This window comes from Synchiropus splendidus, chromosome 6, assembly GCF_027744825.2.
Source record: "Synchiropus splendidus isolate RoL2022-P1 chromosome 6, RoL_Sspl_1.0, whole genome shotgun sequence".
Lineage (NCBI taxonomy): Eukaryota > Metazoa > Chordata > Actinopteri > Syngnathiformes > Callionymidae > Synchiropus > Synchiropus splendidus.
Window position 1 is genome coordinate 9,720,158 of NC_071339.1, and position 27,963 is coordinate 9,748,120.

Genomic DNA, 27,963 nt, shown 5'->3' on the forward strand with positions numbered 1-27,963 from the left:
ACCAAACTTGATTATCTTGGAAATGAACCTCGATTTGCGTGTCACCGACTGCCATTTTAAAGACACATCCTTTTATACAAGATGATCTTACGTTCAAGTCCAACTATGATCCTTTGTTCAACAGGTATATTAGTTAGGGCAGTCAATCGATAAAAATCTTAATCTCGATTAATCGCACTGGGTTAACTGGCGACTAATGGTGAATGAATCCTAGATGTTGCATCTGCTCTAAATGTTGCTTAAAGGAAGCTGCTATCAACACCAGAATGGCCACATGTTGAGCCTCTTCAGAGCCTCTGAGGTGATGCTAAAGCACGGGTGTCAAACTCAACTTGATAGGTTGGAGCAAAAATCCACACCCACTGTGGCCCTTTCTAGCAGTATGGAGACCCCTGTCCTTGAGAGTATCTGTTCTGTTAAACTGAGGGAAGCATTATGTACGTGTGTTGAAGCTAGGGATGCTCCAATCAGGATTTTTGCTGCCTATCACTGATACCCATCTCATGGATTGACAATGAATTTGTAATCCAAATAATGGGACCTCCAGAGTGCGTAATGTGAAAAAAATGAACTTTACATCATTTTAATTCAGGCATGTTTTTGTATACCGCTGCATTACTCTTGATCTCATTTGTGACCAACAACCATATTTAATCTACTTGCACATAAACAAACCAAAACCTCATGAAATGACATGAAACCATGTGATCAGTGCAAAGATATTTATTTGTCATCGTCATGTCATGTTCGTCAAATTTACTAAAGAAAAAAAATACACTTGATGCAAAAATAAAAATAAACAAAAATAAAATTCTGAACAAAAATAAATATAATTAAACCATGTCTAACTCATATATATATATATATATATATATATATATATATATATATATATATATATATATATATATATATATATATATATATATATATATACATATATATATATATATAATTATTATTTTTTATTTTTTATTTTTAGTTTTATTTTTTTACTGTTGGGGGAAGCATCACTTTATCATTTTTTTCTTCTCAAGAACTTCTCCATAGTTGTTAACTGTCACAGATTTGCAGCTGTCAAGTCAATTCACTGACACACTAGTGCCACCATATGTAGCTAATTTATTAAAACAGAACGTCTGGTGGCCCAAAGGTGTAAAACTGAAAAACCTTTAGCCGTCTAGGAGGCGCGTGCAGGTCAACCATTCGGTCCATCCGGTCCTATGGTTAAGAATCACTGCTCTAAAGGTCCATAATGGAGAACAAACCGTCATCACAGTCACAAAACTGCTGTACACTGCAATAAAGCAGCACTTTCTGAATTTAGATTTCAACTGTGTGTGTGTGTGCTGTGGTTGCTGGATGTACCTATTTAGTTTATTTTATTATCTTATTATTCAAGTGCCACATTTTCTGCCATGACAAAACCATGATTCCAGCACTGTTTTTTGGAAGTGCAAACCATTGAAATACTGCGTCTCCAGCAGCTTCACCAGTTTCTAACCGTACATCTTGGTACAGCGCCTGCACTCTGTGGTTCCGGCCTCTGCTGTGCAGAATTTAATGTGATCTCTGAAGTGCACTCAAACGGGGTGGTTAAAAATATTCAGTCTTGTTGATGCCCTTCCAAAGAGACCTGTCTTGGTGGTTTCGTAAAGGTGAACGACAGGCGTCTAAAACCAATCTGGCTTCTCTCCTGCATCATGGTTTGATGCCAAAGTGCACCATGCAGCTGTTGCTTTTCCTTGTGTCGATCAGTACCATGGCTGGAGTGATGCTGAGGCAGAGCGAGGGGGGAGAGAGAGCCGATCATAAATCGCTTCAGAAGGATAGAGGAGAGACAGAGCTGGCGACGGAGCAGGAGCACTGGCAGCAGCAGAGCTGGAGGTTTTTTTTTCCTCCTCTTCTGCCTTCCTTCTGCCTCTTTTGTTGTGTCGGCATCGATAAGAATCTGATGAGCGAGGATACGGACCACCGCCGGCTTCGCTGCAAGGCTTCATTTCCCTGCTCGGTTTACCGGAGCAGCATCCGGTGGCTGTGCGGCAGGATCACCGCTGTCTGGCTGTTTCTGAGGGGGTGAGAGACGAAGGGCTGCAACGCAAAAGGAGGCAAGAAAAAAGGCTGCGGGGAGGGGCTGTGGTGAGCTGGTGGGCTTCCTCAGCCTCACAGACACATTTTATTGACTTGCTAATTGGATGAGGCACTCGGAGGAAGGGATGCAGTGACCGAGAAGAGCTGCTACCTACAGGAAGGATCCGGGCAGCGGGAGGTTCCGCTGGGATCGCTTCACATCATTCGATCCTTTTTTTTTTTTTTTTTTTTTTGTACATGACAGCAGATGTTTGTGCATCTCCGTGACCCTCACTGTGCGATCTCATAATTTCATGCATGACATTGTCGAATGGAGGCTCCGGCAGCGTGACGCTTCGTGACAAGTGAATGATTCCTCCTTTTCAGACCTGATTTTTTGTACTCCCTTTTCCAATGGACCGTCCGTCTCTTCTTTGTATGAAGTGCCATTCCGTGTTTTGAGCGCAGATGGGAAGGATATTCATCTGAAAAAGGAGGTATGTTCTGCGAGGTACACAGTTGGGATCTATCGACTGTTGCATAATTCCACCCAGTATATCGGCCTGAGAACCAGCCAAGACGTCGTTTGCCCATAAATACGCATGTTTCATTGGACAAATATGATATATCAACGGATGTCGAGAGGAGGTCTTATGAATGGAGCAGTGGTGAGCAGTAGTAGTGGCCTGCATGGGTGAGGAATAATGGAGGTCTTTGAAAAAGATCAGTCTAGACTTGCATCAAGTGAAATTCCATTTGTGTTGAACGTGTGGATGATTCTGAGTGGAGGATGATGGTGTCATGTGTCTTCTCTTCTCCAGTCTTCTCCGGGCTGTCATGACCGAGACTCAACAGTCTGACCAGGTCAAAGTTCAGCGACCCTCGTACTGAGGTCAGTTGTACCAATGAGCAACACGGTGAACCCACCGAAACGCACCACCTACCTCATTTCCCTCACTCTGGTGAAGGTTGAAGCCGTGCCAGAGGATGTTGAGGAGGACCAGGCAGAGAAAGACACCCTTCCTGAGGGGGAAGGGAGCCCTAAAAGGGAGGAGGATAGAGAAGAAGAGGAGGACGGAAGGGAGGCCAAGAGGGAAGAGGAAAGACAACTCATGAGCAAAGAGGAAGTGGAACAGGTGCTGGTGAAATATGGCAGCCCCAAAGAGAGCCAGGGGACGTCAGAGCGGAGGGAAGCTCTTGAACTGGCTCGGGAAATAATACAGAAAGACAGCATGCTGGTCAGCAAGGGGAAAGACACGTCTTTTATGCATCAGCCTATGAAGCAGATGGTGAAAGTGTATGGAGGGACGAGCTTCGATGGCACGGTGCGCAGAGAAGGTCCTCGCTCCGAATCCCTCCGGCCAAAGACGGAGCTCTACCGTGAGCCGCCCATGCACTTCCTCAAGGGTGACAACGAGCTGGGCAGCCGCTCTCGCACCAGCCTCCCCTTCTCTGTCCCCTCCCAGGCCAGCGTGAGGCCGGAGGTCATGATGAGGTCACACTCAGGAGCCAACACTGCGTGCTGGAGGGACAACAGAGAGGCCAACACCAGCTCCTACCACTCTGCCAAGACGCTGGACAGGAGAGATAATCGTATGGGGGATCAGTCCCCCCTCATGGCAGCGACGACTCTGGGCCCCTACAGGGCGTCCTGGGCTGACAGTGAAGGCAGAGGAACGCTGATCCGTCCTGGAGTTCCCAGCAGCGGAGGGTTTTCCGGCATCATGTCGCGGGAGGTCTCTCAGGGGGACAGATTTAAGATTGTCCTGCCAGCCAGTGACACGGCCAGAGGCTTGAGGAAGGACACAAATCGTACTCTGGACAACAGCGACCTGCAGTCTCCCGCTGAGGAAATGAAGAAGGCCAGAGATGGAGCGACAATCCAGAGAGCTCCTCCCAGGGACCGCAAGATGCTCAAGTTCATCAGTGGAATTTTCACCAAAAGTTCACCTGCACCACCTCCTGTCACCACGCCACCTCCGCTCTACCCGGCTCTTGAGAGAGCCTCCAGTGAGGAGGAAGGTAAGCCGCGGAATCACGTTCAAAATGATTTCACAACAGATGAGATGAATCCTCAATCTACATGGTTATGACTCCTGAGTGCAGATGACAATCCACATCTAGTATTCAGCGTGGAAAGATGCTGCTACACTACTTCTACATCACATGTTGGATTGTTCCACCAGGATCATTTAACATCTAATTTAAGTCTTAACCCACTGATGGAATGTTATTCAATGTGGTTACACAGCATTACATATTAATTGCCTTTTGCAAACCCCCTCCTGAGTCTAAGTAAGACCAAAACCGAGTCTCCTCTAATGCTCTTACTTTAATTGACTCAATATATCTCTTAAAAAAACACAGCAAATGAAGAAGTATTTGCTCATGTCTTGAGGCTTGTTTTCTGCAGCTCTATTTTTATTCACCGCTTTAGTCAAATGGTGCAGTTTTGGCGTACTTTGTGATTGTAGCATTTATTTAAGAGTATTGCACTTTGGGGTTACCGGATACAAGCTGCTCTGTTAGGGCATGTATCAGAAAAAATACTCACCATTATACTATAAAAAGCATCTCATGAATCATGTAGTTTTTCTGTCTCACACCCGGATCAAAGTTGTGTGGCTCCGCATTAGCCACGCAACACATTTTTAACTGGATGTCTAACATATCTAACTGGACTCATTGTACCCGGTCACACCTCAAGTATTGAAAAATAATTTTCGGAACCCATTATTAATTTCCGATTGTTCCTTACTTTGGCTAATTATCAACATCCCTAATGAGTTTGAGGCCAAACAACAGCCGCAATAATACAGTAATAATACAGTGGTACCACGGTTTTCGAACGTCCCGGAATTCGAACTAATCGGAGTGTGAACAAAAATTTCTAGATTTTTTTGCTTTGGATTTTGAACAGAAATCCAGAACTGGAACACCCCCGAAAAAAGACGAAAAAACATACCGTGCGCAGATCGACCAGCTGACCCACGAGGCGCTTTGTTATTGTGTATAACGCAACCTCTGTATGCAGACGTGTCCCGTTAGCTACATTTACTGACTGTTTTTTCTTCATATTGAGGTGTAAAACCTTTCCTGTCTCACTGGACCGTGGTAGAGTGTCACAGGGGAGGTGCTCGCTCTCCACACCTCCACTCCAGGGTTTGATGTCCTGTTGTGGGCTGGAGCTGGGACAGGGATGAGGCGAGTCTGGGACAGAGCGTGACTTGATTTATGACTTTGTCACAGCCAAACTGCACAGAAGCGCACATTCAGAGCTGGACACGCACCGGGCACCTCTTCACTTCTGGAGAGACGTCACTCACTCAGCAACCCCTCCCACATGCAGCGGCCACACACATAGAGGAACAGCGCACCTGCAGCAGACACTCTACATTCACTCCTACAAAAGCCTATTTTAAGGCTTGGAACGCATTATTTCTTTTTCCATTCATTGTAATGGGAAAAATCGATTCAGATTCAGAACAAATCGCTTGTGGAACGGCCGTCTGAAACGGATTGTGGTCTAGAACCGAGGTACCACTGTATATGGATTTGGTGTCAGTCCAACTCCGCCACATTAACCTCCTGCTGATATGCCTGACCTGCTATGTCACTCCCCATGAAAACCGCAGCATCCTCAGCTCTGACACTTCCCTCTCACTCTCACTCTCATTGCCACCCATTACTCCATCTGTTCCACCCTGCCTGCACTCTCCCCTTCACTTCTCTAATCGCTGTAGTGACTGATGCCAAACTCAATTCCCTGCATCATCTCAGCAGTGGATGCTGTGGCTTCCTTGCCCTTGTTTTCAGTTTCTTCTATCTAAAACTTACTCTGCTAACAAAGAACTTCTACCTTCTGACAGCAATTCATCAAACCTCTCGGAGGTCTTACACATTAACACAATGGCTGACTGCTCCTTAAGAGGAGAGCTACAACACTTAACTGTGCTGAGAAGATTCATCGTGACATAATAGCTTATGATATAACAGTCCGAAGGACTAAGTGCAAAGTTAGCATCTTTCTAGTCACCGGTTTCATTGCCGCACTAATCCCACCTGAGGGAGCTGCTTAGCAACTATAACTACAGTCAGAGCGGATCTAATGAAATGGAAACATTGAAGTGCAAAGGTCCACCAATCTACAACTGGCCACCAGAGGGATTTTCTCTTCTGCTTTCTCAAACAACCTGCTGAGGAAGTTAAGCTATCTAGCCGAGGAGGAGCCATGATACCATTTTTTCCTGGAATATAGGAGATATTCCAGTGGGTCTGGAGTTGCGTTATACTGTTGAACAGCCGGTGAAGTTGACAGCGTGGTAATGTCAGACAATGATGATGTCTGGTCCGAGGTTGAGCTATGCATGGTTTAGCTGGGGAGAGGTCAGGGTCTCTTTCAAATACAGAGATCAATATGTCACTATTTGCAACACCATCTGCAACATCTGGCATTATTAACCAGATAGAAAAATACTCACTAAGGGAGACTGTTAAGTATTTTTCTAGAGGGGTGAATGGGATAGGCTCCAGCACTCCCTGAAACCCTCAGCAGGACTGAGTGCTGGGTAACTGACGGTGTATGTATGTATGTTGTTCTCTTCCTATGACATGTTTTTGTAGGTTACATTTCACAAATCCAGAGTTATGAACAGAAAGGACAGTAGTGTTACACTACATGTGTGCGTGTAGTTCTCTATACCCAGCTCCAGTACCAGTACAAACTCCATGACTGATCTGTGAGTCGCTTCTCTTCTTTACAGTAGGTTTGGATTTTCTGGGTCAGACTTTTTTTTAATAAACACCATCTCTTTAGTTGGCTGTTTCATCTCCCTTGTTAGTGAGTCCCGCATTTTCACTCTAGTCATTTGTCTGAAGGTGGTCCGAGCAAGTTGGAAGCTCTCTCTCCTTCTGTGATCTTACCTTTGTGCATTTCCTGGGAGTGCTCCATTTTCTGGCTCTGGACATGGAAGCCACGTCTCACTTGCTGGTTGGCACACAGGACTCTCCAAACCTAGGACAGGATGATGGCTATACTGTAGATGATGTGGCACAGCAGAGGCTGTTGCTCTTGAGATTCATACGGACTAATCACAAGTGTGGATCAAACCTCGAATGAGTTCAGTGAAACTGCCTTCGGTGGTGGATATGAACTACAACAACTCTGTGAAAATAGAACTCACCCAACACTTGTTTACTGGGGTTAAAACTTGGTGAGACTAAAAGAAACAACTGACTTCTTGTATTTTTGTGCTGAAGTCTCCATCTTGATTTGAGCACTTGAAGAGTCAGCAACCTTGAGTTAAAAAAAAAGGCTTGTTATTGTCTGTACTTGAATCATGAATGGCGATGATGAATGGCTTACGTTTTTACCTCCTCAGAAGAGGTTACGATTTCAACTGCATTGGCTTGTCTGTCTGTGTTCAAAATGGCTCGAAAAGTTATGGATGAATTTGGATTAATTTTCAGGAAACTTGTGAAATTGGACAAGGAACAAATGACTCAATTTTCAGATATATATAGATATACGGTATATTAACATCTATGGAGATCATTGCTTGAATTCTCCATGTATTAATTCATGTTCATTGAAGCAAAGCAAACACACAACAGGCTGCTGTTACTTTGCGTGTTTTAGGAGCAGATCACAGTTCTAGTTTGGAGAAAGGAGGCGGTGAAGATTTGATCGGTTGAACATACTTCCGATGAGGGACTCTGCTTGTTTTCAGGATCAAAGATCATCGGAGTTAATCACAGCTTTGTTAGCCAAAAATGATGGATGGCACCCTGGACGACTGCAGACGTTGGAGCTGTGAACAGAAATGCGCTGTGGCACTTCACTCCTGAGGGCTTTGATGAGACGTGAGATTTAATGATGAACAACTCTTGAGCTGTGACCGAACTAGATACATCAGGGGTTCTATTGACTTTTGAATTGAAATCGGAAAAAGAGAAAAACCGGTTGAGATTTCACAATACCCTGAAAATTATCCCAGTTGTGCGTCAGATAAACAGATTGAGAGCACATGAATCTCAGGAAAAATTATCACGGCAATTTCAAACAAACATTTCAAAGGCTGTTACACGCTCCTCAGATTTTAGGAATCCATTTCAGACAGTTTCCGACTTCATTTCCACATTTATTGAATTAGCTGAGAAAACTCTTCATGCATTATTCGTTTTTAAAAAACACGCTTTTTAGAAAAGAAAAGAAAAAAAACAAAGCAGCTTTCACCGATCTTTGATTTTCTACTAAAATATTCCAAAAATGATTATCTCTGACAAGAGATGTGGGATCAGAGTAAGCTCTGAATAATTTGTCACAAGTAAGTGGGACATGAATAATTAAGTTTGGGATACACAGAGCTGTGTTGTGGCGTGGGGGAACCTGCCACTTCCTGCTCTGTGCGTGTGTGTGTGAGTGCGTGCGTGAGGCAGCCTCCCAATGGAGCCCTTTCATTCTACGCTATATTTGTGGGAGTCAGGGATCGCATGAACCCCTTAACTTAAACATTGCGCTCATTAGTATTCCAGCAGTGGATGAACGCAGCTGAGGAAATTGAGAGACAAAAGGGGGTCATCGATCTGATATCCTCTCCCGTAAACAGGTGGCCGTCATCATCTCGCTGCAGGAGCATTTATTATATAGACACCAGGAAGCTTCTGGAAACTGTAGTTTCCATGGCAACAGCAAGCTGTGAGAGATGCTGTTGGGTCTGTGTTGTGACCATGCCGATGTGGGTGCGTGAATAGAGCAGCTCTCTGACAACTGAAGGTTAAATTCTTTGTCCCTCAGGAGGCGTCCCTGTTCGCCCCAAGTCACAGAGCAGCGTGAACCTGTGCGTGACATGAAGGGTCATCGGCGTCACAGGGCTTTAAAGACTCTGTTTTTTTTTAAAGTCTGCCGAGCATCTGGCGGTTCTGTCTGCAGCAGGTTCAGTGATCTATTCTGGATGTTTTCACCTTATTTGCCATTCCATTGTATTTGATGTTTACAATGAAATGTGGAATCGACAGAACTAAAAAGCAGAACTCACTATTGCAGCGCCTTCACCACTATAGGGGGCGGACGTAAGCAAACATGTCTGACTGTGACACTCTACATCGTGACCCTGTGGAACATGTCAGCGGTTTAAATGAGCTGCTGACCCCACCTCTCAGACATTTTTTTTAATTTCTTGTGTACATTTTTTAGGGAACTTTGCGCCTGAATTACTTACTGCATTTTACAAATAAACATTATTTGTTAAAATCATTTCAGCCTGGAGATTTTTTAGGATTAAAAACTATTTTTTACAAGCTGATTTGCTAAGGTCCATATTTCCTGTTGTCAATCACAACTTTCACCACAATTTTCTTGTTTTAGAAGTACCACCAAATCAAGTATGTTTGACTGCAATCGTTTTAAAAACATGAAATAATGTAATTTTCTTTTCAAATACTCAGAATCTTGCATTTTGCTCACACATTTCCCGTATTCAAATTCAGTTCCAAATATTCACTGATAAAATCATCTTGTCTCCCATCTCTTCCACGAGGGGTTTCAACATTTGGACTGTATTTTCCTGTTGCACATTATTTCCAATTGAAAAGTCAACATGATGCATTTTTAATCATGCAACTTTTGTGTTGAACTTTATGCCAAAAATACACTCACGCAGTGGCATTAGCATTTCTTGCCGCTAATTGCGTTTTTCAGCGCACAAGCTTTGTAGTTCATTTCATCATGCAGGTTAAAAATAAAGATCAGATATTGGCGTGGAGAGCGGTTCTCTACGCTGCATAGCAACACAGTCTGTGCGCGCTTCCTCCAGGCACTCCGGTTTCCTCCCACAATCCATAACTCTAAACTGCAATATCTGTTACCACTTTCCACATTGAACTGGGATCGACATTTTTTCTTCTTACTGTTTCATACAGTATTCATTTAGACAGACTAATTTAGACTCTGAAGCTGAAGCCCCTGTTCTAAAAATAAATTCCATGTCTCACTTCTAATTATGTTTTTTGACAGACACTTCGTAGGTTCTGTTTGTTGGCACCCACTATTGGAGACAGGTTGGGTTCATTGTTGTGGCTGCCGGCTCAAAATAGAGAAAAGATCTGATGCAAATCCAAGGTTGGGCCAGAGGGCCGGCAGAAAGAACCAGAAGAATCTTCATAGTAAACACTCCAAGCTCTGTAATACCAAGGCGTCCTCAGAAAAAGCATGACGTGTAATCCTTCCAATCTATCCTGAGGCGTTATCGGAGGGCCCGGCGTATTCGACAGTCACGCCTGCGAAACACATTGGCCAATACATACTTGTTACAGACCAGATGCCTCAGACACAGTCGTCTTCTATGTCTCCTCATCATCAAAAGGACTGCATCATTGATTTTTGGATGAAAACAAATACTTAAAATAAAGCCACAAACCCTATATCGGTGCGACTTGTTATGTTACCGGTGTGTTGTTTATTCCATGGGCTGATTTGCTAGAGAGCACCGAGGTTCTTCCAAAACTGCCCTAGTTCCAGCAGCACAACGCTGTGAAAGCCCTTGATCTGAAGAGAGTCCATGTGTTTTCTGGCTCCCCACCAAAAATAGGGTCGGAAAATAGATGGATTTGTGAGGTTTGCAACTTGCTGAGTCTTTCTGTCAGCTCAGTCCGGGACAGACTCATACAGGGTGCATTTGACTTGCAACACAGCACCAATCTCAGACTGCCTTTCACTAAGCAATGGAAGCCGTAGAACATGGGTCACCAGGACTGCATCATCTGCAAAAGGCAGCAATGAGACCATCCAGTCACCGGCGAGCAAGACGTGTCCCGTTAGCTACATTTACTGACTGTTTTTTCTTCATATTGAGGTGTAAAACCTTTCCTGTCTCCACACTGGACCGTGTCAAAGGGGAGGTGCTCGCTCTCCACACCTCCGAGGCTGGAGCGCTCACTCCAGGGTTTGATGTCCTGTTGTGGGCTGGAGCTGGGACAGGGATGAGGCGAGTCTGGGACAGAGCGTGACTTGGTTTATGACTTTGTCACAGCCAAACTGCACAGAAGCGCACATTCAGAGCTGGACACGCACCGGGCACCTCTTCACTTCTGGAGAGACGTCACTCACTCGGCAACCCCTCCCACATGCAGCGGCCACACACATAGAGGAACAGCGCACCTGCAGCAGACACTCCACATTCACTACTACAAAAGCCTGTTTTAAAGCTTGGAACGCGTTGTTTCTTTTTCCATTCATTGTAATGGGAAAAATCGATTCAGATTTCGAACAATTCGCTTGTCGAACGGCCGTCTGGAACGGACACCACTGGTACCACTGTAGTTGTAGAGGATGTGACAGCCAGCATCAAGAACTAGATGACAGTTGAATTTGAGATAACTTTTCCACATTTCTCCACTGACCCTTGAATAATGTTAAAGACAATGATCCTGTCATGACTCCCACACAAAGTATAAACTCCAGCAAGAAAGCTTCTTGCCTGCGTTGCAGTGGCCGACCCTCATTTATTTCAGTCTCATCAGTGTCACACCAGATGAAGCTTCACTCAATAAAGTGACAGAATCGGCGAATGAATCCAAACAGCTGGAGGATCATTAGAGTAACAACTGCGCTATGAGCTGGAGACTCGGCACAACAGCTATTTATCAACATGACACTTGCAGCATAATGGGATTTTTTAATATTAACACCCAGTCATCATCTACAGCGCAGGCGTTTTTGATGAAGACAAATACGCTGAAGAATATGAGCTGTTTTTCGCTACAGTAAATGATTCCCCGGGTGAAATCGTCTTTTATATTTACCTTTCCGTAAACAAGTTACCACAGTGGAAGAGGCTGTTAACAAAATTTCACATGACGCAGATTAAATCACATTAATTTAACAACCAGGACGCAGGTATGCAGCCCACATGAGAACAATATGGCGGCGTGAAACTACATTGTATTATGTTGACTTTTATGGCTTATGTTACTTTTATTTAATGGCTATTTGGTGTCACTGGCGCCAGATGAAAAAAAATATAGAGGGCTCTAAGCCAGTTTCACATTGAAAACATCTCAATACATATAATTTAACACAACACCAACAAACAACTAAAAAGTAATTATTAAGAAGTTAAACAGAGTAATTATTTCGTCTATGACGAATATTTTCTGTCCACCTCCCGCAACCTGACCTGTCAGTCAGCCACACACGCTCCGACTGAGTCGTGAGAGAGGGGTGATATGTAAATCCAACTCTATTCTGGGTGCAGGTCATGACCCCGGGGACCCCGCCAGCTTTTGTCGTGATTAAGTTTTGAATCAAGTACAGCAACAAAAAAAAAGAGTGGTGATTGAACAGGATTTACTTGATATGTATATATATATATTCAAGTTGAATATTTGAAGGTGTCAAATGACTCTGCTTTCTTCATCTGTGTCCTGCTGTAGTGACGTGCACCAGCAGTCAAGAGTGGCCCATCAGCCAAGCCGTCCAGGAGCTTCACTTGGTGAGTATGTTCAGCCTGACACGACACATTAACATGTATTCCTGCTAATAACTGTGGATTTTTCAGGGTGTTTTGGGCGGTCTTTGTAGCGGCAAGTCTGCTCTGGTCCACAGGCACCTGACAGGAAGTTACCTGGCTGTGGAGAACGCTGAAGGTCAGTGGACATTACTAACTCAAGTGTTTTCTTATATCCTTCTCACTCACCGTGTCCTTCAGGGCGCCAGTACATTAAGGACGTCCTTGTTGATGGGCAGAGTCACCTGTTCATTATCCAAGAAGAGACCGAACTCCCGAGCGCTCAGGTGAGAAGAGAACAGACCACGGCCGGGAGAGTGTGGCTCACTACCGGAGAGTATTTCCACGCGCTCTTTTTCTGGCTTCTCCTCAGTTTGCCAGTTGGGTGGATGCGGTTATTTTGGTCTTCAGTTTGGAAAATGAGGCCAGTTTCTTGGAGGTTTACAAACACTACCACCAGCTTGCAATCCACCGACCCATCAATGAGATTTCCTTTATTGTGGTTGGCACACAGGGTAAGTCACATGGTAAACACACATGGCAACCTACAACTACAACCTGCTACCATGCGACTATAAAGACATGCTAAAACGACTCATCATTAAAAAAAAAAAGACAGAAATGAAAGGCCATTATTACATGGCTAAATACCAATAAAGAGAGTCGCCCTGAAGATAATAAAAAATGATGTTGTTAAGTCACAAAGAGGCAAAGTCACAAATACTGCTCTGTAGAGCATCATGTCAAACGCAGGACACTTTCATTTGAGGGTACACATTTTGTGCTACCGAAATTCCAGACAAGGTAGTGGTGAATATTTAACATATTCCTTTAGTTTGTCAAGAGTTCAGACTTGGAACTCGCTGATTCACCGTCAGAGTAGCTGCAATTCAAGCATTGTTTGTATTAATAATGAATATGACTCAAAACATGTTTAACACCCACCCACCAAGCACTGACTCCTTCTTTAAATCCTCTAGATAGTTTTTTTTTTCCTGTCCTGACATAACTGACTTTACCTTTGCAAACAGCTTGCAAATTTTATCTGCAAAAATTGTACTACAGTACACTTCTGATTTACTGTACTGAAACTTTATTGATGCTGAGTCCACGGTGAGAAAACCCACACACTAACCCTGATCTATTTAGCAAAAGAAACAATTTTAATGTCATGCAAATGGGTCTTGGGTAGTCAGTGCTGCCAGTCATGTGACCAGCTTCAGGTAAATATTGTTTTAACAACACAATAAATGTAGGGCAATAATCTTTGGTTAAAAACAGTCACAATGTGGCTGAAAGTTAGTGGTTAATTTCAGTACCGTACAAGTTGTTTTACTTTAATGTAGAATGACAGATAGGTGGAAATATAGATGACTAGGTGCTGCAGAGGTGCTGAGCCTGTGTGAGGATGAACATTATTCAGACACTCATGTGTCTCTTGTGTTGTGAGAAGCTCATGTGGACAGGACTGACTCTTCCTCCTCTGTTAAGGCTCAGACTGACCACATCTCTGTAGATCACTATGTTCGCTAAAGTCCTCTCATTCAATTGCTGTTTCTTCATAAATATAAAAACAAATCAAAAAGTCAGAATATTGCTTTGTATTTAGGTGATATGTCTTGACTTCAGGTGAAGTTTTGGTCCCGAGGATTTTGAAATGCGGCTCAGTGAAAGTGACAGTGCTGTGTTGTGGTGCAGATAAGATCAGCAGCAGTAACCCGCGGGTCATCGATGATGTCAGAGCCAGACAGCTCTGCTCCGACGTGCGGCGCTGCACCTACTACGAAACCTGCGCCACTTACGGCCTCAACGTGAACCGAGTCTTCAATGACGGTGTGTGCCACTTTCAGACCCAACACCTCACCGGATCGCTGACATTTCTGAGGGCATTATGTGTGATTGTTGTTTTGGCAGCTGCTCAGAAAATCATGACTGCCAAGAAACAGGCTGCTCTGCTGGCTTCCTGTAAGTCCCTTCCCAACTCGCCCAGTCACTCCGGAGGCTCCACACCAGTGTCCGGCATCTTTCCAGGACAGGTACATCAGCAGGGGGCGGAATGTTCCAGGCACACACTTCGCAGTGTTTCTCCTATACACAAAACACTGGAACAAAACGCACACCCACTCGCACTCATGAGATTCACACTCAGACAAACTTCCCTTTTGACTTAGCAGAGCTGGAGCTTCTGTGACTCATAAATAAAACCCAAACACACACAGCGCTTTTATATGTCTGGTTCGAGCGACTGTTACATGAATCATAACACTTCAGCTAGATTTTCTTTTTTTGTCTTCCTATCTTAGTGAGGACCGTCATTGACATACATTGACATAACCCTTTCCCCAGCCTCTCCCCCTAAACCTAACCATCTAAAACAAATGGCTTAACTGAAACCCAATTATAATAACTAATAACTAAAACTGAGGCTTGACAAAGCGAGCACCAACCAAAATGTCCTCACTTTGCGAAAATGTCCTCACTCTGTTGATTATAAACAGGCTCTCACAAAGATAGAAGTGCAAGAACACACACACACCATTTGTATTTCTATCCCTGTGGGGACAGTGTGAGGTTTCTCATTGCCATATCCCTTTCCCCAGCCTCTCACCCTCAACCTAACCCTCCAAAACACATGGCTCACCTTAACCAGGACTCTGAACCAAACTGAAACCCAATCATAATGACAGTTATTTTGAAGTCCACACAAGCCCACACACACATATCATGTCAACACATACAGCACATTACAGCTTCTGCATAAGTCAATATACATTCATTTTCCATTCTTTTTTAGTCTAAGTTTAAGTATTCAGAAGCCTCAGCACGTCCCTGTGTGTTTCCTGTGGGAATGTTTGATGGACGTGCGCAGGATGGTGTTGCTAGGCGACAATCAGAGGCGCATGGCATGGCCCTGGACAATCCAGGATGAAAGATATTTCTTTTTAGTTTTTCTAGCCGATACAGTGTTAGATAGTGTGCCGCCATGCAAGAGAACACATGGAGGAAACCATCCACCATCATGAGCCGGCTTCTTGTTCTAGACTTGGTTGTTCACACCAGAAATGGCTGTTTGTGTATGTTTTTTTTCCCCCACACCTGCTGTGGCCTGCGCAGCTCCAACACACCCGCTGCCAATGGGTTGGTTCTGAGTTAGATAAAGACGGAGAGATTATAAGAGCACAAACAAGCGGCTACTCGCATCAGTGCACCAGCTGGTTGTCCTTATTTGTCACTGTTGGACCAGCTGTCATCTCATCGACCCTGGTTCTAGGAAGCTTCATTAATATCATTTAAATGTTGCTTTGGGAATATCAAGCGGGACTGTTTCATGTCCTCATTTTAACATGGTAATAGAGCAGTAACGCTGTGAAGACTTAATCCTCCCTTTTAACCTGAACAGTCTGGATTTGACGGAGGACTCGGTTAGATCCCTCCAATTTTGGCTGTTAATCTGAACAGCATTGTCCTTTAATCTGAGCTCTTTGACAGTCTTCATGCTGCTGTTAAAGCCCCAATGTCTCCACCCAGGGGATCAATACAGTCTTATCTCCTCCTATCTTAATCACCTCCGCGCTTTGCTCCATCATCACTCTCCACTTCCTCTCGTCTTGCAGGCCAGTAACGGTGGGCAGAGCAGCGACTACTCCTCGTCGCTCCCCTCCACTCCCGTCATTAGTCACAAAGACATTGGCAGAAGTGCAAGAGGGGAGAAGCAGGACGGCACCACGCCTGGATCTGTGAGCGGCGGCACCCGAAGGTGCAACACCCGGTTCGCGGTAAATAAAAATCCCATGCAAAACACTCCTATCATCTTTTAAACCGCCTGCTCAACCAAATCCCAGAGTGAATTTCCTGCTCAGAACCGTACCCCAACTGTTTGAGGCATCTCCACCATGGAGTTGACGTGCGTATTGCTTAAAAAGATTCTTTAATGCAGCAGTGTATCACAACATATTGTGATGAATCAGTTTCGTAATGGATCATAGCATATCAAGTGTTATTTCATGGATGTGCGCAGGGCCGAAGAGGCAGCGACTCCAACAGGCGGAGCGACGACTGCAAAGGTGACCTCGGGAGTGGTCGCTCCATCCCTATCAAACAGGTACACACTTCTCCTGGGTCACAATGAGCATGTTCACATGGCAGCTCAGAAAACCGAATTGTTGCATTGCGAAATTTCTATTTGTCTTAGTCGGACTACACAACTTGGATAATGACGTTAATAGCTTGACTATGGTAGCATATAGCTGAGTAGCTCGACTATGACTGGACTCGGTGATGTGTGGCGGCGCGAGCTTGAGCTGAGCAGCAGAAGTAAACAAACTCCAGGACTAATCATGGTCTACTGGTGTCTAATACCTTCTATACAATGGAAAAGTCATGTCGATGTCAGGTGTCAGCCATTCAGGCAGGCCGTTTTGATTGTCTGTTCTCACGAGAAGATTTGAGGATGTGATTCTTTGGTTTTAGGAGACGACATTACCTCCATGTTAGCAACCGTTAACATGGTGGATAAGCTAGCTCACGCTGGTGATCAAAAGCGCTTTAGTTTACTGAACATCTATCATTCTTGCGATACAAAAACAGAATCTCTTGAACATTTCATTTTACTCAGAAACTTACAATCACTCAATCGCTGTGTACGGAAGACAATGTAACAGTCTGAAACGGCTCCTCGCTACCTGTCAGCTTTTCTTGTGCTTCTTCTACTGAACTCCCAGCGCCACCCCTTGTTACAGAGGTGCATTGCTGAGTAATTTGACTTACCTCCACTGCATGTAAACAGGGAGAACATGACACAATAGGACTCGCCGTCTTTATCGAGCTATTGCCTTAGACGGGCTGCGCTCTGCATGTAACCGTCACTCACTGTTGTGGATCTCATCACAAACATGTCGGCTATTTTCACCAGGGGATTTTGTTGAAGCGCAGTGGGAACTCCCTCAACAAAGAGTGGAAGAAGAAGTATGTCACTCTCTCCAACGACGGCATCCTGTCTTACTACTCCAGCGTCAATGTGAGTTGGTCCTGCGCTCCGATGGGAATTGGTGATGACAGCTGCTTGATGCTGTTGTTTTTTGGCAGGACTACATGTTGAATGCTCCGGGGAAGGAAATGGACCTGCTGAGAGTGACGGTGAAGGTGCCGGGAAAGAGGCCACCTCGAGCTGTGCCAGCCGGCGGCCCTCCAGTGGGACTCAACGGACGAGTCAAAGATGTCCAGGGCTCCGATGGTGCCAGCTTGGGTCAGACCATATTTTAATATTGAAGACTTCCATCTCATTTCACTGAAAAACACAACCCACCATAACAGAAAAAAAGTTCAGAGTTGAAGTGCAGTTATACATTTTTATAATAAAATCCAATGCTGTTCATGTGACTGCGTCCCATCAGATTTCAAGTGTCATCTCACCTTCACATGTTGGCTCTTTCTACTGTCGGAGCCAACTGTGGTCACGAGGTCGGACTTTGATACTAAAGCCACAGTAGATCACCTCCATTTGATGCCAACATCCTGGCTCTCAAAGATAGCAGTATCTTTGCTTCTGCTCCTGACAGGCTGTTTTCCAGCAAGCCCAGATTCTAAATGTCAACACTTGATCTGCAGTCAGTGATACAGATGGATGGTAATTTGATGAAAGACCTGTGTGGCCACTTGTGTTATGAGTCAGTGACCAACCTCAGATTTATTCTACCTCAGTACAAAATGGGCATTTACCCACTGAGAGACTGTAGTTCTGATGAGTGTCTATCTTATTTCCACATTAAATTAGATTGGATTAGACATCCTTTATTGGTCCCACAGTTGATAAATTTGACTTTTATCTGAAATTTACAAAACATATCTTAACCCTTGTTTATATCAGGGATACCATTATGTCACTTGGTGCTTCTGGGTTCTTTCCTGGGGGATTCTGGCCCTGGTCTTTCAAGATCCATTGAGGTCTGAAAACAACCTTTGTTGAATGCTCTCTTGGAGGTCCTTGAAGAATAAACTGCTCTAGTCCCTCATAGCAGAATTCATCTAAACTTAGAGCTCTTGGGGCACAGAGATGTTGCTTGCACTTGGTAAAGAAGGGTCAAGTTTTCAAAACAAACCACATGGCTCCCACTGTCAAGCATGGAGGCGGGAGCATATTGCAGGGGGGTTGTTTCACAGCGAGAGGGACTTGGCATCATGAGGAGTGGCAGCACATCAATAGAGTACCTCAAAGAAAACATCTAACTATCTGCTGCGGACTTGGTCTGGGCCCACATTGGATCTCTCAACAAAACACAAAGACAAAATCAAATGTTTTGATGTGGCCCAGACCGAGCTCTGATCTCAACCCTGTCGAAAATCTGTGATGGGAATAGAAGGTGGAAAAAAATGGAAAGGAACTCAGCCAGTCAAGAAGAAAGACAGAGGAGCGTTTTGTCACTTACTGAACCAGTGACGGAAAAATGCAAATTTTTAATCATGAGAAGTAAATCTGCCTCCAACCCAAGCTGTGCATCTTTTCATATGTATGGCCGGAATGTGCGACTTGAGTTCTGCAAGCAACGGACTTCAGTCATTATATGATGTTTTTTGGGGGATTTTTCCACGAATTGCACTGCGATAACAGTTACGTTCAAAACCACATCCATGATGTGTTATCCATTTGTTTCAATGTTTCCTCATCATTTTAATACGTTTGATCACGTGAGATCAAACGTATTAAATGACAGATCATTTTTCTGCTCTCATTTAAGCCGCAGTGCACCGACACGCTAGTTTATATGTGGCGGAAACCCTCATTTGCAAAGTCACATTTTCTGTGTCGGACAGACTCAAACAAGACATTTTGCAGACAGCGGCACAGGAATCTTGTCTCTTACCACAATCACACAGCTGCGCCATTGTGCCCGTCATAAACATATTAAACGTGCAACATTTGCACTCACCAAGGGCTAAGACTGCGGTAGTTGTTTGACTGGAACAGGTGAACAAATCCGTTCTCCGTCAGGCAGGGCAGAGAACTTCGCAATAAGCGGTCGAATGTCGCTAAACATCTGTGATGTCATTGGTCGGAGGCTTTTTGACCATCAAAATGTTTAAGACACTGGGTTCAGAGAGCAAGAAAAAAAGTTGTGGTTAGTCCGGAAATGGCTGGTTAAGTACAGTATTCATTCACAGGATGCGTACAAGTCACGTTCAACGTGAGGCCTGCTAGAAGGCCTCGCTGTCCCCAACTCGTGATCTGATTGGTTATCACAACTATCCATCAACTACATGTGGCCATTCACTCAGAGGGCGCCTGCGCCTGCGCTGTTGATTCTGAAGGCCTTGGACTGATTTCATGCAACCTGGCAACACAAGCTGCTGTTGCTGAATTCTGTTTGCATAAAAACTCTAACCTAGAAAAACAACACTGGGATGCACTATTACATGAATATGATTATTATATATACTATACATAATATTTGGGATGCTCCGATTGATCGGCCGATTTCAGCGTGACCAGTGCCTGATGATCACTACCTGTCACTGCCGAGCACAACAACTGATCACGTGTGACAGCCAGCGCTCTGATGAAGCCCCGCTGGTTGTGATGTGTCCGCTCCTCCCGACTCGCTGCTCACTGGGCAGTGGCATGTCTTCTGTGGAGCTTTTTTCAATCTCTTATGTAAAGTTTGCATCCTGCAGCACATGCACGGGAAAATGCTGTGAAGCGTGTTCAAATTAAATACACTATTTAAAGCATCAGCACGGAGCACAGAGAGTTTTCTGGGCTCATGAAAGTGAGACCGCTGGTTCCTCAGCAGCAGGCTGTAAGCACAGCTGACACTTAGCTACACCCACCGGTCCGAGCGTAATAATCATTAATTTCACCTAGCTAGATGAGCAGCCCTTTTCAGGTGTCGTTTTTGTGGAGACGAAAACGACCGAATCTGTTGCTGTGTTGGAGTCGGGTGGCAGGTTCGTCACCCACCTGAGCCAGAAAATTTTGAAAAAGTCCGGAGTGGAAACTTTCATAAATGCAGTGCTCTCTGTCTCAGAGTCCCGCTAGAAGCAGCTCGTATGTAAATACTTCACTGACATATCAGAGTCACAAGAGATTCACCAAACTGTGACGTCTCGCATCAAATTAAATGTTTTTCACTTGTCCTTTTGACAGAATGGTTGCTGCATTCTGCAAGGTTTTTTCTTCTATTTTTTGCCTCCTTGAAGAGGAATATTGAAGTGTGTCTCAATTAAAATGAATGCCCTGGTGGCTCACCACTGATGTAACAAGATAAAATGCCTCTGAACACAATGTTTTTTGCAAATACAGCGGTACCTCGGTTCTCGACCACAATCCATTCCAGACGATTTTTCCCATTACAATGAATGGAAAAAGAAACAACACGTTCCAAGCCTTAAAATAGGCTTTTGTAGGAGTGAATGTAGAGTGTCTGCTGCAGGTGAGCTGTTCCTCTATGTGTGTGGCCGCTGCATGTGGGAGGGGTTGCCGAGTGAGTGACGTCTCTCCAGAAGTGAAGAGGTGCCCGGTGCGTGTCCAGCTCTGAATGTGCGCTTCTGTGCAGTTTGGCTGTGACAAAGTCATAAACCAAGTCACGCTCTGTCCCAGACTCGCCTCATCCCTGTCCCAGCTCCAGCCCACAACAGGACATCAAACCCTGGAGTGAGCGCTCCAGAGGTGTGGAGAGCGAGCACCTCCCCTGTGACACTCTACCACGGTCCAGAGACAGGAAAGGTTTTATACCTCAATATGAAGAAAAAACAGTCAGTAAATGTAGCTAACGGGACACGTCTGCATACAGATGATTGTTATTGTGCATTATGCACAATAACAAAGCGCGCCATGGGTCAGTCCGCATTTTTTCCGCCTTTTTTCGGGGGCATTAGTTCTGGATTTCCCGTCGAAATCCGAAGCAAAAAAATCTCTGGGACGTTCGAAAACCAAGGTACCACTGTATATGAAATGCAGCAGAAATACTTGTAAGCTTTTGATTGAATTTGTTGAAGAATGCAAAAGAAAGATACTGAGGAAGCCCCTGAATAGAGTTCACAGACTAAGGGAGGGGCAAGGAAGAAAACAAAATTCAAGGAATCTTTAATAAGAGCTCCTCCATACTCCACTATATAGGCTTCTTCTTCTGTCCTCTTAATCCCTTGAGCTGCCTGACATCTGTCCAATCCATCTAAACCCATAATGTATCAGAAACAGTCCTAGTGTATCAGAAACGGCCCAGTTATTGACTCGAGAGAATTTGAGTCCGGTAATATGGCTTCCTGGTAAAATGTACTTTCCCTCCAGTGGCCTTGTTCCTGGACCTCACGTCTCCATTGACTTCATTCTTGTGATTCATTATTCTAGTAACTAAACTTGAGTGAAGCATTATGGTCCAAGAAACCTTGTGTCTTTATTTGACTGATACTCCGTTAAAAGCAAACACCCTCCATCTGGCTGCTTCAGTGCCGGTCAGTGCGAGCGGGCTCCTGCAGATGGAGGACATGGAAGGAATGGGCGGCCCACTCTTCCTCCGGACGAGTCGAGGAGTTCAGCGATGTGCATCGACGCTGTCCAACAACGCCCAGAGTGTTGGTGAGCGGAACTCACTAGACCTGTGATGCACATATCTGTGTTTAAAATATCAACTCCTTTTCCAGACTCAGCAATTGAGGGCTTGTCCAGCTCTTCTTCCACCAAAGAGGTAGGCTCCGCCTCCCCAGTGGCTGACAGGAAGAAGCAACGGCGAAAGAAGAACATGAACCAGAAAGGAGATGCAACGATCGTCCAAGCTGATGGTGGATACCCCTCTTCTTTTCATAGCAAAATCTATTTGTATTTATTAACTTTGTGTGTGATGTTTGTCTTAAGCAGCCAAGAGAAAAATGTGGAAACTGAAAACATTTGGCAGCTTACGAAATGTCAGCAAGACAGGTAACACATGTTGCTGTTGCCAGGATGAATGTAGTCAAAGCAGCAAGATGCTTTTTGAGAGATGTCACATATATTTATGTAAATTTAAGCACTTAGCATAAAAGAGATGTTTGTTTCTAGTTTAAAGACGCTGTGAATTTTTAATGCACAAGACGCTTTTAAGTTGTTAATGACTGCTTTCACTGAAACATCTGCGTCGGGCTGACTTTCTCTCCTCCACTCCTCCCAGATGAGGATAATTTTGACTTCCTGGTTGTGTCGAGCACTGGCCAGACGTGGCACTTTGAAGCCCCCAGTGTGGAGGAGAGGGACTCGTGGGTCCAGGCCATCGAGAGCCAGATCTTGGCCAGTCTGCAGCTGTGCGAGAGCAGCAAGAACAAGGCAAGAAGCACACGCAGTCTGTGATGCTATACTAGTGTTGCCATCAATTGGCATCAGTTGCTGCTGTGCTATATTTAGGCCTTCACAAAGTGATGGTGTCTGACTTCTGAGGCCATTCGCAGGGTATATATTAGCATCTGAAAACTGCTCTAGTATCAGTCAGCTACCAACAGACAAAAGCATGTTTGATGAACTGGGGTTTTGTTTTTTCTTTTTCAGACTCGAAAGAACAGCCAGAGTGAAGCAGTGGCTCTTCTGGCCATTCGCAACGCAAAGGGCAACAACTTCTGCGTGGACTGTGACGCTCCAAGTGAGTTGAGCAAGTAGTCCAGTTGTAAAAAGACATTCAAGAGGGATGGTCAATTTTTTTCACATCAAAAAAAGGGTGGGGCCTGCGATCCTGATGTGATGGGACAAACACAGATATGACACCGAGTCTTGCTCAAGCCCTTTTTCCCTCTTTTCCTTGAACCTTGAACCCATCAGATTTATGAGAAAAGAAAGATACTCTCTTCAGTTCCACGCATTCATTCTAAAAGTCTCAGGCAGGACGCAAACTGGAAACATTTCGCTTTCCATCCGTCATATGCAAGTGCGCTCCACATGGCGAAATAAACACATTAAGGTTGATGATTTCTGTGACCACGACAACAACAGTGTTTGTTCGTGACGTGTGCCGTTTCTTCTGGCTTCACCGTCAGCAGTTGTCAGGGTGTGTTTTCAGCGGGCATTTGTGTGCAGTGTTACTGAGCCTCGCGCGTTGCTGTGTTGAGTCGATTGATGTTGATAATTGTCGCTACAGTTTGCCGTGCGGAGTACAAGGCGTTGGAGCGATAACAGACAACCGCTTGTGTTGATTCCTTTTTTCATCTTGAAGATTGCTACAATATATTTCCAGCATTTATTATAAAACATGGAGGTATCCAGGCACCGATGATAGACTTTTGGAGGTGTTCTGGAGTTTCATCTGGACCCAGGAACCTTTTTCGTCTTCACTTCTACTGTACATCCGTGTGTTGTACAAGCAAGTTCTCACACTGCCACCTGCTGTCACTTTCAGTTTATTGCAATCATCAATATTTGCAAACAAGTGGGCCCTTTCCTTGTATTTAGGCCGGAACAAAACTACAATAACAGTTTCATTGCTACTTGACATCTACAAACAATCATTTAATATCATTATTTTTTTAGGTCCGTATGTTCCCTGTTTCGTATTTCTGTTTTCCCTTCCTTGTAGTGACTAATAACTATACTGACAAGTTAAGTAAAATACATTTATTGCCCCTCAAAGTAAATAAATATATGATGCCTGGTCATAAAGAGCCTTCCTTTAAGTGTTAGTAGTGTAACTAAGATTTATCACTGGAAAAAGATCTTCCTTTTGTGAGAGGTTGGTAAGAAGTGAATATAACTAAATAACATATTGTTATTGCAATGTCAGGGCGTGATTACATTTTTCCCATTTCCTCCTTGTTTTATAATATTTTTGGGGCAAAATTTAAGAGACATTGCTAGACACCCTTCTGTTTTTTGGCTTGCCAGCCCCTACACAACAGTCACAGTCGGTAGTGTGGCCCCTTAGGAAGTTTAATAGTCGTGATCATGGACAATAGTGAATACTTTTCTACAGTTCATAAAGAACGACAACTGTTTGTGTTCATCCTTTCCGAGTGAAAATGAATGAGTCCAGCTTATTTTCCAGCTGTTTGGTGAATAAAATGTGAGTTCTTTCTGTAATGCAATGGTCCTTTCTGTGCTCCTCTGGTAGATCCCACCTGGGCCAGTCTCAACCTCGGAGCTCTCATATGTATTGAGTGCTCAGGAATCCACCGAAATTTGGGGACCCATGTGTCTCGCGTTCGCTCCTTGGATCTGGACGATCTTCCACGGGAACTCACGCTGGTCCTCAGTGCCATAGGGAACCACATGGTTAACAGTATATGGGAGGCTCGCGCCCTCGTTCACCGGAAGCCCACACCGGATGCCACAAGGTGAGATCCTCCACGCCCGTTGCTGAAAGAATGAAAGGGTTCATCTGAACTGCTGTTTTGCCACAGAGAGGAGCGGGAGTCATGGATCAGGGCCAAGTACGAGCAGAAGCTCTTTGTAGCACCGCTGCCTCCGCCCACGCCCAACGAGGGCCCAGACCTCACGCTGTCTGGCCGCCTATTAATGGCGGTAATGGATCACAACCTCCCCAAACTATTGCTTCTTCTGGCCCACTGTACCAAGGAGGACATTAATGCCCCGGTCAGCTTTGCACTCTCCTCGAGGTCCCTGTTAGCGCTGCGGCTGCCAGGCTGCGCTCTGCACGCCGCCTGTCAGCAGGGCAACGTGGTGATGACGCAGCTTCTGGTTTGGGTGGGTATCTTCCTTTTTCATCATCATGGTATGGGGTTTTCACTTGTGATCCCCGCACGATCAAGCTCATATTTTAGTGCTCTGCTTTTCAAAAAGAAAATGTGGAGCTTTACCAATGGCTTGTGAGGGGAAACAATAACGTGACTCAGCAAACTGGGATGATATTTCTGTCACACTTTGTTGAGATCATTGGCTTCATGAGCTTCCCTGCAGATGCTGACTGTTTGAGCTCCTCAGTTGCTTTGTTGTGGTACTGGTATCACTGCTCCACCAAAGTGAACATGAATACCAAGACAATGTTCACGTCTAATGCATCAAAAAAGCCAATGTAACAAACTGCTAAATATCTTTTTTTTTCGGCTGAACTTCAGGTGGTCTATTAGCAAACTGACCACGTTATAATGGAAGCTTCATGAAACGTTGCGAATAGGACTTAGAATTGATGACTAAATTGGTATGGCGCTCTAGAGCAGGGGTTCTTAACCTTTTGGATGTCGGGGCCCCACGTTTCCCAGAACAAATGGTCCTAAGGCCCATTCAATAGAACCAGCAGCAGAACCAGGTGCAAGTCACAATCATCAAGTTTACTTAAGAAAAAAAATACATACTTGATGCAAACTGTTGGGAACGTTGAAAAAATATAAATAAAATATATATAAAATAAATAAAATTCTGAATAAAATAAAACCATGTCTAAATATTATAAAATAAAAATAATCTATTTTATTTAAACTCCCAAGAAGATATAAGTGTAAATGACAGCATCGCCATAAAATGTTCTCATTCAACTGCTTCAACAGGTGCTTTTATGAACAGTGTTTACTGTTGGGGGCGGCATCGCTTTCTTTATCATTTTGTCTGTTCAAGAACTTCTCCATAGTTGTTAACTATCACAGATTTGCTCCAGTCAAGTCAATTTAGTGACACACTTCTGCCCTCGTGCCCCAAAGGTGTAAAACCAAAAAACTTCTAGTGACCCTCTAGGGGGCGCTAACAGTCGAACCATGGGCCCTGGTGCTGTGGTTAAGGATCACTGCTCTAGATTACCATCTGGATCCACATGGAGTTCTCTGTGTACAGAGGCCTGTGGCATCGGCTCTCGTCTTGTGTTGTGCTGGCAAGTTGTGGAATATTCCTGACCCCTGCTGTCTCATTGAGCACATTGAGCTTGAAGTAGTTGGACTCCATGCCCAACGCTGCGGTCAGGATGGCGGGGTCCTGTGTTAGCGTGAGCGCTAACAGAGCTAGCTGAAGACTGCTTCCACCAGTTTGCTGCTCTGTGAGCTACGTGTCTCTGTAGACGTTGCTGCCATCAAGTGAGCTCTTGTAAACTGTGAGAGATTTGTTGATCTAGCAGGGGTGGGCTGTTTTAAAAATCAGAAATGCATCAGATATTCTTGCAAGAAGGCGTCCTATAGAGCTGGTGGTGCACTTGCCTTATCTCAAGCGCTTTGAGATAATCAGTTTATCTGACTCTCTTCTCCTCAGTATGGATGTGATGTCCGATACCGCGACGCTCAAGGGCAGACGGGTCTCACCCTGGCCCGCCTCGCCGGCTGCCAAGAGTGTGCCGACATCTTGCTTCAGCACGGGTGCCCCAACGAGCCACTGCCCTCCAACACCAACACCACTGTGGGCTTCGCCTCAGCATCGACCGCCAGCTTCCCTGTTGCCATGGCGCCCAGCTTGACCATTTCCACCACCATGAAGATCTCCAACAAGAGCGCCGGCACCACCTTGAGCTACAGCACTTCCAGAAGAGCCGTGTCGTAATCACATGGCGTGAGTGAGTGCACGTGTCGGCTGGTTCTTCTGACTGATGGGGCTCGAAATCCCGAACAATCAGATGTTGCACTCCCGAAGCCTGAAGAGATGTGGTCGGAAGAATGTGCGTTGAAGAGAAGAACAAGAATGGTTTAACCAAATTAAAAATATATGTTTTCCTACGAAACGCTTTTTAAGTAGAGTTTAAAAAAATGGACTTCAAGACGCAGCTCTGGTGGATAGTGAAGTACTGCGCTGCGTACCGTCCGGCATCGTCATCAACATGCGTTAATATTTATTCCCCCGCACATTTTCTGAAAAATAAAAAGGCTTTTCTGAGCATCCAAGGCTCAGGAACTGCAATAAGTTTATGATAGTATCGACTGATCATCTTCATCTGCTTCTCACCGTCACGACATTGTCACTTTTGTTGAAAGAGAGTGTCTCATGTTTGAACACAGCTGAGCTTCAGCGAGCTGTTTATAGAAAATACTGCATTTGTTGATTATTCAAAAAAAAAGTACTGTGGCTGTTTTTTTAGGAGATAAAAATAAGTGGTACATAGAGAAGAGAAGGCAAAGGTTCTATAATTAGCAAAATAATTGAAAGTGCTTCGATTTATTGAATGTTCTTGTATGGTTTGTATTGTTGGTTCTGCCTCAAGAGGTTACTGTGAGATTGAAAGCTTCTTTTTAAACAACGACCCGAAGACTGATATTTCTACGATGTTTTGCTTGTATCACTGTGTGCGACATAATCACTGTATATGTGTGGGTCCGTTTCCGCAGACTTGAAGCTGTTGACATGTACATGAGCAGAAAGAAATGCCTTGATCATGACTGAATGTATAAAAGAACGATTGTTAAAATGTTCTGATCCTGTGTTATCCAGGGCTGTGTTCCCTCCATATTTCTGTGGAGTGTCAGGGCCAATAAATTATATAATTTCTGTCATCGCTCGATAGTCTCGGTC

General features: G+C 44.5%; 1 protein-coding gene across 5 annotated transcripts; it reads left to right on the forward strand.

Moving 5' to 3' along the window:
* The first annotated feature begins 1,848 nt into the window (after positions 1-1,848).
* Positions 1,849-27,937, forward strand: LOC128760679 (arf-GAP with GTPase, ANK repeat and PH domain-containing protein 2-like). 5 transcript variants are annotated; one of them, XM_053868277.1, is made up of 21 exons: positions 1,849-2,567; positions 2,892-2,962; positions 3,039-4,092; positions 12,502-12,560; positions 12,627-12,714; positions 12,777-12,862; positions 12,949-13,090; positions 14,274-14,408; positions 14,490-14,611; positions 16,190-16,351; positions 16,594-16,677; positions 17,488-17,592; positions 17,661-17,820; positions 22,018-22,146; positions 22,212-22,349; positions 22,423-22,485; positions 22,715-22,866; positions 23,086-23,176; positions 24,635-24,857; positions 24,924-25,227; positions 26,716-27,937. In XM_053868277.1, exons 3-21 carry the CDS (start codon positions 3,183-3,185, stop codon positions 26,998-27,000), a joined length of 3,438 nt encoding a protein of 1,145 aa, XP_053724252.1. In that variant the 5' UTR covers positions 1,849-2,567; positions 2,892-2,962; positions 3,039-3,182; the 3' UTR covers positions 27,001-27,937. The 5 variants fall into 5 exon arrangements, with proteins under 5 accessions (XP_053724252.1, XP_053724250.1, XP_053724251.1 ...); XM_053868275.1 differs by having other exon boundaries at positions 2,892-4,092; XM_053868276.1 differs by having other exon boundaries at positions 2,892-4,092; positions 22,426-22,485.
* The last annotated feature ends 26 nt before the right edge of the window (positions 27,938-27,963 follow it).

What these genes read in the sequence shown, in the direction of transcription:
- LOC128760679 (XM_053868275.1), top strand. Translation starts at nt 2,976, where the DNA reads ATGAGCAACACGGTGAACCCACCGAAACGCACCACCTACCTCATTTCC. An exon ending in TATTGTGGTTGGCACACAGG is followed by an intron (nt 13,091 to 14,273) that starts GTAAGTCACATG and finishes GTTGTGGTGCAG; the next exon opens with ATAAGATCAGCAGCAGTAAC. An exon ending in TGACGCAGCTTCTGGTTTGG is followed by an intron (nt 25,228 to 26,715) that starts GTGGGTATCTTC and finishes TCTTCTCCTCAG; the next exon opens with TATGGATGTGATGTCCGATA.